At 30.5% G+C, this 18,942-nt stretch overlaps 1 protein-coding gene across 5 annotated transcripts in view; it reads right to left on the bottom strand.

Annotated features, from left to right (window-relative positions):
* Window positions 1-14,947, bottom strand: part of LOC126905645 (uncharacterized) — a 31,015-nt gene extending 16,068 nt beyond the window's left edge. Inside the window, exons 1-7 of one of the 5 annotated variants that reach the window (XM_050685568.1) lie at window positions 13,958-14,091; window positions 13,763-13,895; window positions 12,496-12,572; window positions 12,286-12,426; window positions 10,649-10,712; window positions 9,108-9,261; window positions 7,978-8,266 (exon numbers count right to left, since the gene is read on the bottom strand). In XM_050685568.1, coding sequence (XP_050541525.1) covers window positions 8,161-8,266; window positions 9,108-9,261; window positions 10,649-10,712; window positions 12,286-12,426; window positions 12,496-12,572; window positions 13,763-13,895; window positions 13,958-14,014 — 732 coding nt within the window. In that variant the 5' untranslated portion in view covers window positions 14,015-14,091 and the 3' untranslated portion in view covers window positions 7,978-8,160. Of the gene's footprint in view, window positions 1-7,977; window positions 8,267-9,107; window positions 9,262-10,648; window positions 10,713-12,285; window positions 12,427-12,495; window positions 12,573-13,762; window positions 13,896-13,957; window positions 14,092-14,820 lie in introns of those variants that run through there. The other 4 variants (XM_050685569.1, XM_050685572.1, XM_050685570.1 and 1 more) reach the window with 4 other exon arrangements.
* Window positions 14,948-18,942: the final 3,995 nt, after the last annotated feature.

Here is an 18,942-nt window from a genome sequence, read left to right as displayed (position 1 = left end):
TTTTTTGTATATCTGTTGCCACTTTTTCTCAGCTCTCACTGGACCGATTTCTTTCAACGATACGTCATAAGATCACAAATCGTATCTGTATGGTACAGAACGCCTTTAGAAGGATCTAGTTGACCAGTTGTTACAAAGATCATTGATTATATTATTTCGTGGGACAGCTGATCACCAGCATCTTGCTTTACTCACCCCCTTGCCCACCCATCACGGCAAATCGATGACTTCCGTGTCGGTTTTCATCCGGTTACAGTTCATTGTCATAAGTCAGTCAGTAAATTGTATTTTTTGTGTCACTCCTTGCTCTGTAACAAGCGCCTTCGCTTGAATGGTAAAATTTTTCGGCTGTTGTACGCCATACNTTAATGAGGAGTTCGATCAACTTGTCCCGGCCTCCTTCGATCTGCTTGGTTACTTCTGCAATTTTCTTATTTTGCGATTCCATAATGACCTTGTTGAATAGCTTGATTTTCACAAAATACAAAATGAATTCACGACGACAAATTGACAGTTCACAAGTAACGGTAGACCGTAAACTCTCATTGAATGTTTACCGTATATATAGGGNTCCCTGAGCATCACTAGACATTATCATTTCCGTAGTCTGTTCTCATCTGCCATTACGTGCCTTGATTTACACTCTAACTCGTCTTACATAGATGTTCGACAACATTACCACAAGATCTCATACAGTCCATTCATCACTATCAACAACGTCATCTATATAGCTGAGTTTTATATTATTTTTAATGTTATTTATTGTTTGTTTTAATTGAGATTTGTTTTATGCCGCTTCGCCGGCCACTAGTATTTAAGGGCCCCCTGTGATCCCTTAAATTTAAGATACTCTCTCAGGAATTTCTAATATATGTGATTATTTGTTATTTAATTATTGTCTACTTTCGTTTACTTATTGGATGTATAGTTAGCCGTTATCTCTTAGGTGACCCAATCCAACATCAATAATAACGTTTCTTAAACAGGCTTAAGGTAAAACGGCATTCTAGTGCGGTGCACAACTAGCCGTCCTACGGTCTAGCTGCCTCGTACGCATCAGCTTTAATGACATTAATTTTTTTTCAATCATAGAACATCTTATGGAGTCCAGTCATAGATCTGATAACATGATTTAGGTAAGTCGGGCCTGCTCGACTTACTCGCTGGACATGCCACTGGAAGTAGTTGTTCCTCCAGAATCTCGTTCTAATATTTATAACTAAGTTTCATATATGTTGAAGATGTTATTAATAAAATAATTAACAAATATTTTTTAAGTATAGAATACAGTTTTATTTATTAAAAAAAACAATTGACATTGTTAATTTACAAATGAAATTTGTCTTATTGTATGAGAAAAAAATAAATAAACAAAATTTTAAAATTAAATAAAAAATTAACAAAATAAACAGGTATAAGTTAACAACAAACAACAATAAAAATTGAACAAGTGTTCATGAAACGAAACATATAAATGTGTAATAAATAAAAAAAAATACTTAAGAGTTTAAAATAATCTACCACAAATGAGTGAAAAACAAATGTTGCAGATTTTGAAAATATTTAAGCATCGACTTACTGAAAACTCCGTCGTAAGGAGCGATGATGATGGGCAACTTGGATATAACGATCCGCTAGTATAACGTTGAATTAAATTTATTTTAAACATCAACATCCTGTTTCTACCTGCTACAGATTCCATCTGATCAGCTATATCCCGAAGCCTGCTGAATATAAATAGTCCGCGATTGTTTAAAATGCTGGGCTCAGACGAGGAAGATATAATTTGCGGAATGACCAATTTGATCAAGGTATGCGAAAATTCCTACACTGATCTAATATTCCGCATATTTTGTGTTTTTTCGGCATCATAATTGTCAAGGTACATGTCCATAACGCGGAAAATGTTCATCCTTTGATCTTTCAAACAGTCTCGCAACACGACGGAGGTGGTACAGGGAGGCTGGGATGGATTGCTTGATTCCATTTCTCTCAAATCCTCATTAATTAGTTTGATCACCACTCGATAAATTTTGTCGGTCTTAATGAGGAGTTCGATCAACTTGTCCCGGCCTCCTTCGATCTGCTTGGTTACTTCTGCGATTTTCTTATTTTGCGATTCCATAATGACCTTGTTGAATAGCTTGATTTTCACAAAATACAAAATGAATTCACGACGACAAATTGACAGTTCACAAGTAACGGCAGACCGTAAACTCTCATTGAATGTTTACCGTATATATAGGAAAAAAAATTCCAGTCACTTAGCAACACTTTAGTTAAAATAATAGATTTTACATATACGATTTTATTTTCAGCTAGCACACATTATTATTTTATTTACGGCCATTATATTTTATTATTTTACTTTCAGCCAGAAGTATAAACGTTATTTTTTTTATAAATAAAAATTTTTATTTTCAACTTCACCTAGTGGTTGACGATAGATTTTAGCATATTAAAATCCAGTGGCGTGTCCAGGATTAAGAGTTGATGTTGCTTTTGGAATAATCCACCAATTTTTCTAAATAAAACACTATCTACAGATTTGCATCGAAGCGTTTCTTATGATAGTGATTTTAATCACTGTCAGATATCATCTATACTTGTCCCATCTTATGCCTCGTCCATACTGTAACTCAACCCCACTGTGCTACCGATTTTTTTTTTTTTTTTTATATATTAAATTGTCTTTAATGCGCAATATTTTATTTTTTTAAATCCTACCGTATATGGTCTCGCCCAGTGGGTTGGCGACCTTCGTTTTATATTTTTCAGTGAGCCATAAAAAGTTGCAAATTTTATCTCTGGTGGCCAATTAATTCGATTTTTCTATGATATTTGTAACCATTCACCATAATGTCTCTTTCTATATAAATAAATGAAATCTCGACACAAAATAATTATAAATAAAAAATAACACACGGGGTCGTAAATAGTTAAGAAAAATAAAAAAATTCTGAATTCTATATTGAATTCAGAACTTCAAAAGTGGAGAAGAGCCGCTCGCTGGCTTGTTTGCTCTCTGATGTGTAAACAGGACTAAACCATTTTATATTGTTTTTAATTAACCCCGATGTTATCGTCAATACTTTTGGTGATTTTCAGTATATTGTATCAAATTGAACATGACGTGATTATTATTTAAAGATAAGATGCATAGTATACAATTATCAATTTAACATGAATATAAATATAGAATAAATACTGTACCAGGGCCGCATTTAGGAATTTTGCCGCCCCCCAAAAAGTGTTGGTTTGGGTTTTTTAGTTGAGCAAAAAAAAAATAGTCTTCAAAGCAATTTCCCTTGTTTACATTAGACATCATCATATTAAAAGGCCACGTGGCACATACACATTATGAGAGTTGTTATAATAATAGTTTTATATTTATTGAAAACAGTAATTTCAGTAATACAAATAATTAAAATTTTTATAAATTTTTAGTAATTAATTGAAATTTAAATAGAATAACACATCCTGCACATTTAATTGAGTAATATAACATACATTTCCACAAACTAGGTTGCATCATGATTAAAACGAGTATACAAGTACAAGTAAGGTTATATTACATTAAATTGTTTTCTTATAGGTAAATTTTAAATTTCAGAGAACATTTGTGTTAAATCAAAGTGCACATTTGTCTGATAAGAAAATCTCTTCAATAATTTAGATGGAGACGTATGTCGATCACAATCCGGGTTGTGTACATGTAAATGATAAATCTCAACTTAATGTCACCTAAACTATTATATTTAAAACCTGTTTGTTGATAAAGTCTTATGGGCAATAGACGCTGCGTATCTTTGATTAAGAACATCGTAAAAAAGCAATTATCTACTGGTTAGTTTAATCCTCGTATGTTAAACATATATTTTAACTCAAAAATTCGAAACCTTAAAATGAAATAACTAAATAACTAAACTACTTAACAATAACTTAATTACTTATAGAACAAACATAATTAAATTTTTTTTTTCGTTATCTTTAGTTATACATAATTCTTGAATTATTAACTATGTGATACTTTTTAAGTTTATCCCTTATACTTTGTAAGGGTGTAAACTTTGTTTTTTTTAATGGAAACACATATTTTGAATTTAGTAAAATGTTTGAGTTTTTAACTTAAGAGTAAATGGCATTTGAATTTATAATATAACTTATCTATTTCACGATTTTATCCTTTTCAGGCATTACCTACATTCACTACATTTACAATTATAACTATTTTTGTTATTTTATTTTATTTTCTTGTTTTATTACATAAAAGACTCTCGATTTTTAACACGCTTATATTAGTTACACCTGTATGTATGTATGTATGTATGTATGTATGTTTGTAACTCTCCAAACGCCACGTATTATCGCNGCTGTTTTAGATTACAGTTTGTAACTCTCCAAACGCCACGTATTATCGCATATTCCGTCGTCTAGACTAGACTGTCATAACGCATTCACCCCACCCCACGCCTCGCTTATTACACGCCGGCAATACTATTCCTGTATAAATTTTTATATATATAAACAAATTTTTATTTTGACTGACCATTATCATCCACGTGCATACGGCTTATATACGGCGTATATATTCCTACCGCCGTTTATACCTCAGGTATAATGTTAGTCCGACCCGCCCGCCCACAAAACACAACTGTACCTAATGCATGATACGTTTACGTANAAAACTTCCATAACTTTTTGAAAAATCAACAAATCAATATAATTTTTTTTTATACTAAAACCTTAGATATTTACCTTTCATTTTCTATCACTTAACCTACTCATTTGGGGGGATTTAAAATGGCAACTTTTTTACAAAAATTAATTTTTTCAACTTAATTTTTGAAAATGTTCCGGAAAGACTGCGTCCTTTAAACATATATCAAATTAAAGCTTATTTTATGTACTACAAAATGAAAAAAAAAAATTTGTCCCGACACTTTTTTTTCTACATTTAAACGGCTGCCGTAGTTAAAAAAACACTATTTTTGTGTTAAAATTTTCGATTTTCGATTTTAAATTTTCAACTTAAAAATGCTATAACTTTTTGAAAAATGTATATATCAGCACAAATTTTTTTTTTCTAAATACATTATAAGTACATCTTTCATTTGACATACTTTTTATTAAAATTGGACAATTTCCCCTTATATAGGGGGCGTTCAAAACTTAAAATATTGTAAAAAACATAGATCTTTTTCAACTGAACTTTTGAAAATGTTCCGGAAATACTGCGTCCTTTAAACATATATCAAATCAAAGGTTATGTTATATACTATCAAATGAAAAAAAAAAATTTGTCCCGACATCTTATCTTCTATGTGCAAATGGCTGTCGAAAATTTAAAAAAAAATGTAATGTTTGCGATAAAAATTACATTTTATCGGGATGTTTTTTGTACTTAAAACTGCCATAACTTTTTCAAAAATGAACAAATAAAAATAATATTTTTTTGTATTGAAACCTTAGATATTTCCCTTTCATTTGATATAATTTTTTTTGAAAATCTAACACTTATTCTGCTCACTGGGAGGATTTAAAATAGTAACTTTTTTACAAAAACTAACTTTTTCAACTTAATTTTTGAAAATGTTCCGGAAATACTGCGTCCTTTAAACATATATAAAATTAAAGCTTATTTTATGTACTACAAAATGAAAAAAAAAATTTGTCCCGACGATCTATCTTCTATACGCAAATGGCTACCATATTGAAAAATATACTATTTTTGTATGATAATTATGGGTTTTGTATTTTATTTTAATAGAAGTTGATGTTGCTTTTGCAATTATCCATCAATTTTTTTAAATTAAACACTATCTACAAATTTGCATCAAAGCGTTTCTTATGATAGTGATTTTAAACACTGTCAGATTAAATCTATACTGGACCCTAGTATGCAATATCTCCACTATACCGCGACCCCACTGTGCTACCGTTTATTTTTAATTGATCATTTTTTAAACTATATTTATTAAAAAAATAATTGATATAGAAAATCACCGTTATTCTTATTCTTATAATTTTTTGTTTCATTTTTTTTTTTAGTATGTGGGGCTAAGTATCTCTTGTGACAAGCAGCTCCTCAATATTAAAAGGGGATTGCCTTTTACTGTACGATGGTGTTTTTTATTTGTCGAGAGCAAGAATAAAGAAATTTAGAGGGGGTAATAAAATATGTACACCTGCTTATGAATGTACAAAATACGAATCATTATATTATAGTTCTGCAAGCATTAAAACTCTTAAAAGTAAAGGGAAAAGGGGGGATAACTTACATACTAAAACAAGATTACTCTTATGAAATGATACAATAATAAAATGAAAATAAATTATCTAATTAACTTACCTGATAACTAGATAGCTTAAAGACATCGGAGAGAGTGGTAAAGTAACTTATAATGAGCCTAAATTAATAATATACAAAATCAAAAAAAGACTTTAAGAAGAGCGATTAATAATTGTACGGCTGCTGATTATAAGAAGCACGAGACATGAGTGCCGTAAACGTACAAAACAAATTATTACGCTCGCTGAAGAAGAGACGATAGCCGAACATGGCATGAAAACGTTCGAACCGGTCATACACGAGCTCCACACTCTACCTAACACATGTAATAAACAAAACTAAAGCTGGACAGAATATAATATGTGTTAAATAATAAGGGAGGTGATAATGAAGGGATAACTATGGTTTGTACTATGTTGAGTTATTAAATGATAAAATATCCCTACCTCACTTATTCTTATTCTTGCTCAACTACGAAAGGAAATAAAAGTAAGTGCGAATATTTATTTGCATGGTTTATTCCTTAAAAATTCACGTTGTTTAATATCAATCCTATAAGTATATTACAAAGATAGGAGATGCCTTTTCCAAAAAAATGTCCAAGCTGCTGATGGTCTATGATAAATTGAGATAACTGGGGTGTAATAACTAAAAATAAAGTTGAAGGGGATGGTATTAATAAAGAAGAATGATAATGCCATCATTTTTAAAGACATAATAATTACAAGAACTTTGTTTCTAGGTATTACTTGATTAGTGTAGTTAGTGTATTAAAACTACCCTTATCAAAATGTAATAATTCACTGATGACAATAGATTCTCGATTGTTGACTTGTAGTTTTTAAGTGGTATTTAAAATTATAGTAGGTAAGTTGATAAAAGAGAATTGTACGGGAATTATATAAGCGTATATATTTTAAGCAAAGAGTTAGTTATTTCAACAAATTTACGTATTAAACTTAGTGAGAAAAGTTAAGATTATAGACACACAGTATAAATAACACACTCGAGTTCGCAGGGAATAATCTTACAGTTACTTGATAAAAAATATTGTTAAGTGAAGGAAGACCAAAAAAAAAAAAAAGGAGAGATGTTATTGAATGCGATATGAGGACAGCTGATGTGAGCGTAGAGGATGTGGGAAATCGTGTCAAGTGGAAGTTTAGGATAAGGGTGGCCGACCTCAAGTAGTTGTGATTAAGGTGAGAAAGAAGAAGAGAAAAAAGAAGAACTAAGCTGTTTTAGATTACAATATTTTTATTCATTAACAATAAACTTTATAATTTTACAAATCGTAGGTCAAGAATTAAAAGAACGCATAAATCAAAATTGGTATTTTTCTAGTATTGGTCTATTCTAATAAAAATATTTTAAAGTAAAAATGGTGTAACATTAATTATATTGGAAGGAAATTTTTTTTAAGAAAAATAAAAATATTTCATTAACTTTAATGGAATATGAAAACTTAATATTACACTCATAAAAAATAAAAAATCAGTTGATACGCTTTTTCAATCTTAAATTCTCAAAATGATACTTAACGAACAAAATAAGAGAAAACTAATATAATAGTTAGAAATGAAGATAATATTATGTAAAAATTGAGTAATAAAAACATAAATTGAAATGTACATTTAACATCTAAAAAATAATTCGTTTTTATCAAAGAAAAGAAATTTCATAAAAGATTTAAAGTAAAACCAACTACTTTCAATCTCCTCATAGAAGCGAAAAATGCAATTTATAATCAACTTAAATCATTAGTAATAATGAAATACAATAAAAAAATGAATACAGGTATTACAATATGTTATAACTATAGAATATTTTAAGCTTAAAAAAAGCTTTATTTTAAATAAAAATAAATATTAATTTTCCTCGTCTGCATTGTACTTTTTTGCGATTGCTTTAATTACAATATTGAAAACACCACAATCTTTAATTTCACCAAGCCCTGCTTCTTTTAATAGTTTCCTGTTCGATAATATTATATACATTAGCGATGCAACTCAATTCGAGGTTGTATGTGAATAAATTACCTATAAAATTTCTAGGGTTGGAGTTAGAAGAATGTTAAGATAATTTTTTTATTAAAATAGAAAAGTTAAGAAAATGTAGAAACATGTAAAAAATAGTTTATTTAATTCAAACGAGCATTTTACAAATTGTATAGAATATTTAGTAAGTAAGAAAACGGGTTTCTATAGTTCTCATTGTTCGTAACATTTTACCTGTTTCCTTACTTAACGTACACTCAGTATAATAATAATAGTAATTGTATACAGAGTGTTCAATAAGTTAGGAAACAGGTAAAATGTTACAAACAATGAGTACAATAGAAATTCGTTTCCTTATTTACTGAACACCCTGTATATTATAGATGCCAAATTTAACCAATGTGCCATTGTAATCACTAAATAATTAATGCTGCCCACTTGAAAAATAAGAAATTGGTTGATATGCTTTTTAAATCCTAGACGATCATAATGGTACTTAGCTCACAAAATGTGAGAAAACTAAAATGAAAAGTTAGAAATGAAGACAATTGTAAAGTAAAAATTCAGTAATAGAAACATAAATTCTAAGGTACATATAACATCTAAAAAGTAATAAGTTTTCACCAAGAAAAAGAAATTAAAAAAAATTATTTAAAGTAAAACCAATTACTTTTAAGCTTCACATTAAAGCTAAAAAATGCGATTTATAATCAACTTAAAGCATTAGTAATAATGAAATACAAACGATGTAGGCATTAAAGAATATTTTAAGAGTTTAACTTAAAAAAACTTTATTTAGAATATAAAAAAAATATTACTTGTCCTCCTCTTTATAGTATTCACTTGAGATTTTTTTAAATAAATGATCAATATGATCAAAATCTTCAATTTCACCATATTCTGTTTTTTTAAATTGTGCCCTGATCGATAATATTTTCAACATTACATCGCCTATGTCGTATAAATACTGGCCTAAAAAATACAAAATCATAAAATAAAAAATCGTTTTAGATTCGATGCAAATCTGAGAAGGTATTAATTTTACCATGATGTGTTAATTTATTTATTTCTGTGTCTGTCACTACTTTTTTTCAGCTTTCACTGAATAGATTTTTCTCAAGCATACATTAATAGATTATAAACCGTCTCTAGTTGAAGAAATTACCCTTAAAAATTGAAAAATTTGCCCTCGTTCCCCGTAAATAGTGAAAATCCTCCAAAAAATTACGATTTTTAAAATCGGTAAAATCGACATTTTTTAATTTTTTTTTTCTAAAAATTGTCATAACTTATTAAAAAAGAACAAATCAAAATCTTTTTTTTTAATTAATATCAAAGGTGTTTTTCCTTCATTTTATATAAATGTTTTGAAAATCCGACCATTTATCTGCCCATAGGAGGTGATTCAAAATAGCGACTTTTGTACAAAAATTATAATTTTTAAACTTATGTTTTGAAATTTTTTGGAAATACTCCGAGCTTAAACCATAAGCTAAAATAAAGCTTATGTTATCTACTATAAGTTTAAACCAAAAATTTTGTTCCGACGACTTATCTTTTATGTGAAAATGGATGTCGTAAATAAAAAAACATGTAATTTTGGTATTAAAATATACAATTTTATATTTTATTTTTTCAACTTTACATTATAACTTTTTGAAAAATGTATGGTTCAATACAATTATTTTGCCATAAATATTTTGTTTACTTTTTTCTTTTGATAACAATTTTTACACACAATTTAAACTTTTTCAACTCAATTTTTGAAATTTTTCAGGAAAGATTGACACTTTTATTTAATCTTAAATTAAAGCTTATGCAATATACTATACTATGAAAAAAAAAAATTCGAGATATAGTGATCATGGTTATCATATTCAAAAATGAGCTATTTTTATGTTAAAATTCTTGATATTGTATTTTAATTTATTTTAATATACCTTATAATGGGGTACACTGATTTTATGAATATTATATAAAACTAATTGATATAGAATAAAAAGTTAAACATATTTCAATTTTTTTTTTCTTTTGTATCGAAAAAATTATTTTCAACATATGAATTAGCTTAAATTCCCATTTTATCAAAAAACAAATGTGACGAACGTTTGCCTATTCAGGCAATTTGGCCTGTGCCAATGATTTTTTTGCAATTTTTTCTCAATTATTTTTGAGTTAGAATTTTGCTTTTGAATAATCCACCAATTTCTTAAAATTAAACACTATCTACAGATTTGCATCGAAGTTTTTCTTATGATAATGATTTTAATCACTGTCAGATATCATTTATACTAGTCCTATCTATGGTTTGGTTGGGTTGTTTTTATTTTTAAATAATTTGTTAAATAATTACTGTTACCATCATTAATTTTTTTTTTCAATTCAGAGACAGCTATTTCTATATTTTTTCCGTCTATATCTTCCTAAAATATACAAAAAAGTTTATTATATAACATTTAAGTTGAAGAGGGCATTAAAAAGCGAGAGTATTGTATGCTGCGTTTTAATAATACAAACAAAATATAAATTCACTAAATTTTATAAAATCACAATCAATAATTGAACACTTACAAAGAATCGTGTTTATGGCTGAAAAGAGCAAGTAAAAAACTCTCCCCTTGCGAAATCATCTACGAGCAATTTTTTTTTGCTTATAAAAGTTATACTTACATAAATATTTTTGTTTTTAACAACCACAAAATACTAATTACAGTTAACTAGTGTTATATTAACTTAGATTATTAATATATTATATTTATTGACAAATCTATTACTTGATTTTCGATTACAAGTAAATCAACTACTATGTTAAAAGTAATATATCTTAGATCATTGTAATTATAACATCGACTGTTTACAAATTGTAATCATGATTTTTATCCTTTAACTAATATTTTGTAACCATTTCTTTTTAATCAGTTAAATAATTAAACAAAAATTATAAATAAATAAAATCTAATTAGACTTTAATAAGTTAAATTATTATTGAATAACTTAATTATTAAACCATAATTGTATTGGTCCGTAAGTTGCTATCGACCAGTCATTTTTTAATTAGATAATTTTTTATTTTATAAACTAGTTTAAAACATATATTGCCATTTTAAAAAAATGTTGAAACCTCACTAAGATATAAGGGATAGACCTAAATTTTTGTAATTGTGTATTAAATGGGTTTCAAAAATACACCAATAAAAAGATATTAGCTTATGTTATTACCAATTAAAAATTTTTTATTAATCCCAAATTTCTTTAAAATAAAATTAATTGTGAATTGAAAAAAAAATGAAATTTTATGTTTTCGACGATTGTAATATTGTAGTATATTTTCGATAGTAAAAAATTAGGGTAATTTTTCAATATTTGATTGTAATGTTTAACTTGACATGATTTCAAATTTTTAATTATAGATCGGCAAAATATTATTGTTGAAAAATAAAAAATATTATACAATTCATAAGTGCAAAATTATACTTCACTTATTAGCGCAAACAACAATAATAACTTAATTCAAGTTAAACAAATATTTATTGTTCCATTCATGTAACATAAAAAAACTTCCGTGCTACTCGAGGGATGGTAATAGTTGAAATAGGGTAGTTCAACAGGTTTTCTAATTTTATTCGAAAAATAAACTTATCACAAAAATGTACTGAACAGAAATTACAGGAAAAATTATTTTTCATTAAACGTACAAATATAAAAATTGTTTTAAATCTATTATTTTTCGTTTATTCATACATATTTAGTATTAAAAAGTATTTAAATAATAAATCACATCACTTATTTAATTAATTTTAATCCTCATTCATATATTTTACGACNTAAAAAGTATTTAAATAATAAATCACATCGCTTATTTAATTAATTTTAATCCTCATTCATACATTTTACGATCATATTTTTATTCTTAAATACTATTATTATAAAACGGGCACTGAAAGTTTTCTTCTTATGTAAATAATTGAAAATATTTTTAAATAAAATTATAATTACGATTCCAAAAAGATCACTGTATCCAATCGAATCAATCAATTTAATGCAAAGACTCTTTTCAATCCGACCATCATTGTCTTTGTCTAAATCACAGAATTTAGTTGAGATATTATTCAAGTCATTTTGGTTCAGTTTTTCTACCTAAAGAATGTCAAGTAATTTATTAAATGATTCACATAAAAAAAAAATTAATTAATAATGTTATTTTACATTTTTTGCATCATCACCACATTTTTCAACATTAACCAAAAATTTCAATAACTTGTAAAACCTTATGGGTAATTGATCTATAAAATATTAATACCTTAAATAGAAGATGATAAAAATTTCACATTGCACACTTTTTCACAAAAATTATTGAAAATATAAACAAATTTTCTGAGTAAAAGTTTTTGTCACAACTTATTACATTCTATTTTGTTACCTCGTATTTAAAAAAAATATTTTAAGAGGTTAACTTTAAAAATCAATTAGACCAGTATTGTGTTTCCCTCAACCATTTATCATGTTATCAACCTATATGGAAATGTATCATGATCTGAATCATAATTACAACGTAGCCTAGTGATAAGGTAAGTCTCTAAGAGACTTCGTGTCACGGATTTTAATCTTGTAACATGCCTCACATTCAAATCATTTTCATATGATTCCCGGTACACTTTTAATGACTGCCCATCAATCTCTTGTGAGTCACAGTATTTTAAAATTCTATAACTTATTATTCATTTAAAAAATAATATTACATAAAATATATCTGATATAAATATTATTTTAGTACTAACTATTTGAAAATTGATGTTAGATAACATAGTTAAGTTATTTTGGTGACGTTAGAGGCATTATTGTTATTAATATTTTTTTAGTGGTGTAATGATTAATGTATTTCTACATTATTCTAATATTATATCGAGTTATATACTTTTCGAGATTGCTAAATACAAATTGAGTAAAACAACATAAATAAGAAAGGAATATGTCCCTTTTGACCTTGTACTATACTAACATGTGTAAAAATACATTAAATTGTCTTCTTAAATAATATTAATGTACCCAGTGTGTTGTTTAATAATATCAACAATCATAAAACTTGTAATAAAGATATAAATAAAGAAATAAGAGATCATGTAGCTTATGGAATAATCAAACAATTTCTTTAAATTAAACACTATCTACAGATTTGCATCGAAGCGTTTTTTATGATAGTGATTTTAATCACCGTCAGATATCATTATACTTGACCTAATTATGCCACGTCATCGCTTTGCCACGACTCCCTGTGTTGAGTTTTTTACTTAAAATTACCATAACTTTTTTAAAAACCAAGTCCATATAACTTTTTTTTTTAATTTTTAAGTAGAATTACATGTATATATTTTCATTTTAAATTTTAATGCAGATAGAGTATTTTACTGATAGATATATAAAAATATATTTTTAAAAATAATTAAAGTTAAAAATTATACGAATTATAAATTACCTTCATTATTATAATCATTGTATATCTCTTCAATATTATTTGCCATTAAAACTCTTTTAATGATTTCACGATTTGAATGAACATATATCAACCATTGATAATGTTTTATTTGGGGCGCATTAAGTCCCTCGCTCTTTAAATATTTCAATATAATAATTAATGAAAATTTAAATTAATAAATTAATAAATATTTACCTTTGTGCTAGTAAAAAAACATACTAAAAAAAAAATAAGTATAGTTTTTAAATGCATGACAATAATTTTTCTATTTAAGAAACCAAAAATTTAAAAAATAATTATAAAAATGTTTAATTTTATATGAGTAATTTTACGTATGTTTTGCAATTTATACTAAAATAATTTTTACAATTATTGTGTAAATATTAATTAGTTATTCTAAAACAATGTTTTTCGTATAAAAAAAAATAGATATTAATGTACATTACATAATAAAGTTATGCGTCATAACTCGACTTATATTTCCAATAGTTTGTATAATTTTATCACTTAGTGTTTTAATTTAACATCCTAAATGTAAAAAGTATTATTACAGTTAAAATTAATATTTCACTGACTTCAAATTATAACATTATTTGCAAAAAAAGAAAAAATATAGATTATAATGTATTTAACATTATTATTGTCACACTTAAAAACAACTATTTTTATAAACATATCATGTGAAGTTTAATTTACCATTTAAAACGTAAAAAACATGGTAAAAGATTAATAAATCTTGAAATATTTTTAGCTTCGATGCAAAGCTGAGAAGGTATTAATTTTACAATGATGTGTTTTTTTGTATCTGTTATCACTTTTTCTTAGCTTTCAGTGGATCGATTTCTTTCAACGATACGTCAAAAGATCACAAATCATATTTTAACAAAGACTTTACACTCAAAAATTAAAAATTATCCCTCGTTTATCGTGAATGAGGCAAATCTTCAAACAAATAACAAATTTAAAAATCGCTAAATTTCAAAAAATTTTTTTGCTTAAAAATGCGATAATATTTTCAAAACTGAACAAATTGATATAATTTTTTATGATAAAATTACCTTTCATTTGATATAATTTTTTTTAGAAATCGGACCATTTAACTTTAAACAAGAAGACTTCAAAACTTAAAAATGCACTAAAAAACAAAAAGAACTATTTCAACTTAATGTTGAATAAATTCTGGAATTACTGACACTTTTATATATAAATTAAATTAAAGCTTATGTAATATACTTTAATATGAAAAAGAATAATTTTAGATTTTAGTTTGTTTTTATAGTGAAAACTAACATAAAAGTTAATAAAAAAAAATAAGAATATAGTAAAAAAATAATTTTTTTATATTTTTAATTTTATAATGCTATAACTTTTTAAAAAATATATGGATCAATACAATTTTTTTATGATAAATAATATTTATATACCTCTTTTATTCAACATACATTTTTTTAAATAAAACCATTTCCCTTATCATATCGCATTCAATAACATCTCTCCNAAATAAATATAGTTTAAAAAACTAAAAAAACACGCTTTTAAAGTACATCGAACTAAAAAGTTAAAAATAATTTTTAAAATAATTATGAACAAAAAATACTAGTATTATTGTGATAAAAGCGTCGGGCGCTCAATATACGAAAAATATGGCACAAAGCACCCACGCTTTTATCACAATAATACTAGTATTTTTTGTTCATAATTATTTTAAAAATTATTTTTAACTTTTTAGTTCGATGTGCTTTAAAAGCGTGTTTTTTTAGTTTTTTAAACTATATTTATTTGGTCTTCCTTCAACATTCATTTCTGCAACTGTTCTTACGGCTTCCGATTATTCTCTCCTAAAACACGACCATCTTCTCTCATTTTATCCACTATTGACGCTACACCTATTCTTCCTCTTATCCTATCTTCTCTAGTCACTCCACTCATCCAACTAAACGTGCTCATCTCTAATACACTCATTCTGTGCTCTACTTTCTTATCAACCGCCCAACACTCTGAACCATACATCATTGCTGGTCTCACTACAGTCTTGTAGAATTTACCTTTCAGTCTCATTGGAATTTTTTTATCGCATAAGTCACCAAACGTTTCTCTCTACTTCAACCACCCGCACTTAAACCTGTGCCTTACATCCTCGTCAATACCATAACTCTTCTGCACAACTGATCTAAGTATAAAAATATACTAAATATACTAAATATACTAAATATATAAAAATATAATAAAAATTGATCACTTGTGGCTAATTAATTAAGTAAAATTAAAACTATATTAAAAATATTATTAATTTAAAAAACTAAAAAATATTTTTAATATTAAAAAAGTTTAAAGAACCAACTGTTTTTGTTTTATAAGTTCTCCTTTCACCGTTATCGGTCCCTTTTATTATACCATATCATATGGGCTCCTACAAAATATTATATCTTAGCTTTATTGTTACTGATATACATGTTTCATTTGACTTTAAAATGAAATAACTATGTAATTGATAAAATTATATTAAAAATTCCAACGTCATTTATTATTTTAAAAAAATCTCAAATATTGCCCAAATACTGTCCCTGTCTCATTAAATGAGATTTAATTACCTGAAAGAGACACAGACAATCGCGTACCTTAGTTCTTCTTCTTCTTCCTCACCTTAATCCTAACTACTTGGGGTCGGCCACCCTTATTCTAAACTTCCACTTGACACGATCTCCCACATCATCTGCGCTCACATCAGCTGTCCTCAAATCGCATGCAATAGCATCTCTCTATCTCTATTTTGGTCTTCCTCTACCTCATCTTCCTTCAACATTCATTTCTACAACTGTTCTTACGGCTTCCGATTATTCTCTCCTCATTACATGACCAAACCATTTGAGTCTATTTTCTATCATCTTATCCACGATTGACGCTACACCTATACTCCCTCTTACATGCTTATTTCTTATCCTATCTTCTCTAGTCAATCCACTCATCCATTTAACGTTCTCATCTCTGCTACACTCATTCTCTGCTCTACTTTCTTATCAACCGTCCAACACTCTTTTGCACAATTGATCTTAAATACTTAAAACTCTCAATCTCTCCAATCACTTCCTTGCCTATTGTCACTCACCTCTTCATTTCGGCTATCTTATGTTCTCCTTTGTCAAACTCGTACTTTATATATTCTGTCTTACTCCTACTTATTCTTAAACTCTTTTTTTCAAGAGCTGATCTCTACACCTCTAGCCTTTGATTAATTTGCTCCTTATTTTCTTCTATTAATACTATATCGTCTGCAAACAGCATGCACCATGCCACCTTTCTTTGTATTTCTCTAGTAATTTCATCCATCACTATAGAAAATAAGTAAGAGCTTAAAGCAGAACCCTGATACACTCCTACTCTTACTCGAAAACCTTTTTTTTTTTTTATTCCACGACCGGCCTACATGTGGGCCGCCCCGGAACTACNACACGACCGGCCTACATGCGGACCGCCCCGGAACTACCGTTAGGTATTGCCTCAGGGCGGCCCACGCCGTCTCTAAAACTCACACCACCACGTTGTGAATCAGCCCGAAATTAATCAAGAGCTGATTCACAACGTGGTGTGGCCTCCCCCGTTAGCCGGATCCCAAAAGTCGGGATTCGTTGCCCGGGTTGCACCACGTGGTGGTGGGGGCAGGACTTTGCGAAGGGGGCATAAAATAACTCACAAACACGTAAACATGAACACACGAATACCTAAGGCGCCGGCCTAAACCAGCGCCTTAGGTCCTCCTGCACCGGGCGGCGCGGCTGCCGCTGCCCCAGGCGTTCGGCTTCCTCCTTCCTTTTCAGGACGAACGCCTGGACGAGCCTCCACGCCTCCCGGCTTCCCAACATCAGGTTCACCAAGGACCCGACGCGGATCGTGGACCCCAGACGGGACTCCAGCTTCGGTCTTGTCCAGGGCGAGGCTCATTCGGAACACCGCGTCGTACGCGATGTTCCACAGCAGAGGCTCGAGAACCGACCCTTGCGGGAAACCTCCCGTCACAGGTCTGGTTCTCGGGCCCGCGGCGCTCTCGTATGTGATGACCCGGTCGCCGAAGTACGACCGGATCATCCGCCCGAGGTACGGAGGCACCCGAAACGCGTCCAGCGCTCCGAGGATGTGTGACCATCGCACGGAGTTGAACGCGTTCCGGATGGACATCCGGAGCCTGGTCAGGCTCACCGCCACCCCGAAGCCCGGTCCGTTCTCGGCCCTGAGGGCCAGGCCCCTAAAGAGGGAGGCCGCGTCGTCCATCGACCTCCCCCTCCTAAAACTGAACTGGCCCTCGGCCAGCCCCCCCACCGAGGCTAGGTGGGCTTCGATACTGGTGACGAGCAGCCGCTCGAGGATCTTCCTCAGGTCGTCCAACATGCACAGCGGTCGGTACGACGAGGGGAGACCCTCGGGCTTGTCACCTTTCCTCAGAAGCACCAGCCTGGCCTTCTTCCACCTCAGACGCTCGGCCTCCTCCTTTTGGCTCATCACCGATTCGGCGAACGCCTGAACCAGAGACCACCCCTACCGGCTTCTCAGCATATGGTCCACCATGGAACCCACACCGAACGCGGACCCCAAGCGGGATTCCAACTCCTCCCGCTCGTTGGCCCACGCTTCGCACCGGAAGAGCGTATGCAGGGCATTGTCCGCTTCTCCCGGGCGATCCCGACAGTGATTGCACGTCGGCGCGANCAAGCGGGATTCCAACTCCTCCCGCTCGTTGGCCCACGCTTCGCACCGGAAGAGCGTATGCAGAGCACTGTCCGCTTCTCCCGGGCGATCCCGACAGTGATCGCACGTCGGCGCGGCTGCCTTCCGAATACCGTGAAGGTATTCGTTGAAGCAGCCGTGACCGGACATCACCTGGGTCAGACGGTATGTCATCTCCCCGTGAGTCCGGCCAATCCACCTGTCGAGCCGGCTGGGTCCGATGAGGGACCTAGTCCACGCTCCCACGGATTCCTCGTCGGCCAGTCGCTGACGCCACAGTTGCAGCCGGTCCTCCGCACGAAGCGGCTGACCGGTACTCTTCCGGAGCTCGTATCCGTTGGCGCGTTCGACGGCCAACAGGTCCGCGGGCGGCAGAGAAGCCAGGATCCTGGCCGCCACTCCGGATACGGTGCGGTATGCGCACACCGTCCGGAGAGCGGCCCTTCTCTGGACCCGGTTCA

This window comes from Daktulosphaira vitifoliae, unplaced genomic scaffold, assembly GCF_025091365.1.
Source record: "Daktulosphaira vitifoliae isolate Bord-2020 unplaced genomic scaffold, ASM2509136v1 Scaffold_4, whole genome shotgun sequence".
NCBI classification, from domain to species: Eukaryota; Metazoa; Arthropoda; class Insecta; order Hemiptera; family Phylloxeridae; genus Daktulosphaira; species Daktulosphaira vitifoliae.
The sequence above is the reverse complement of the archived record's forward strand: the minus strand, read 5'-3'. Positions and strand labels throughout refer to the sequence as shown.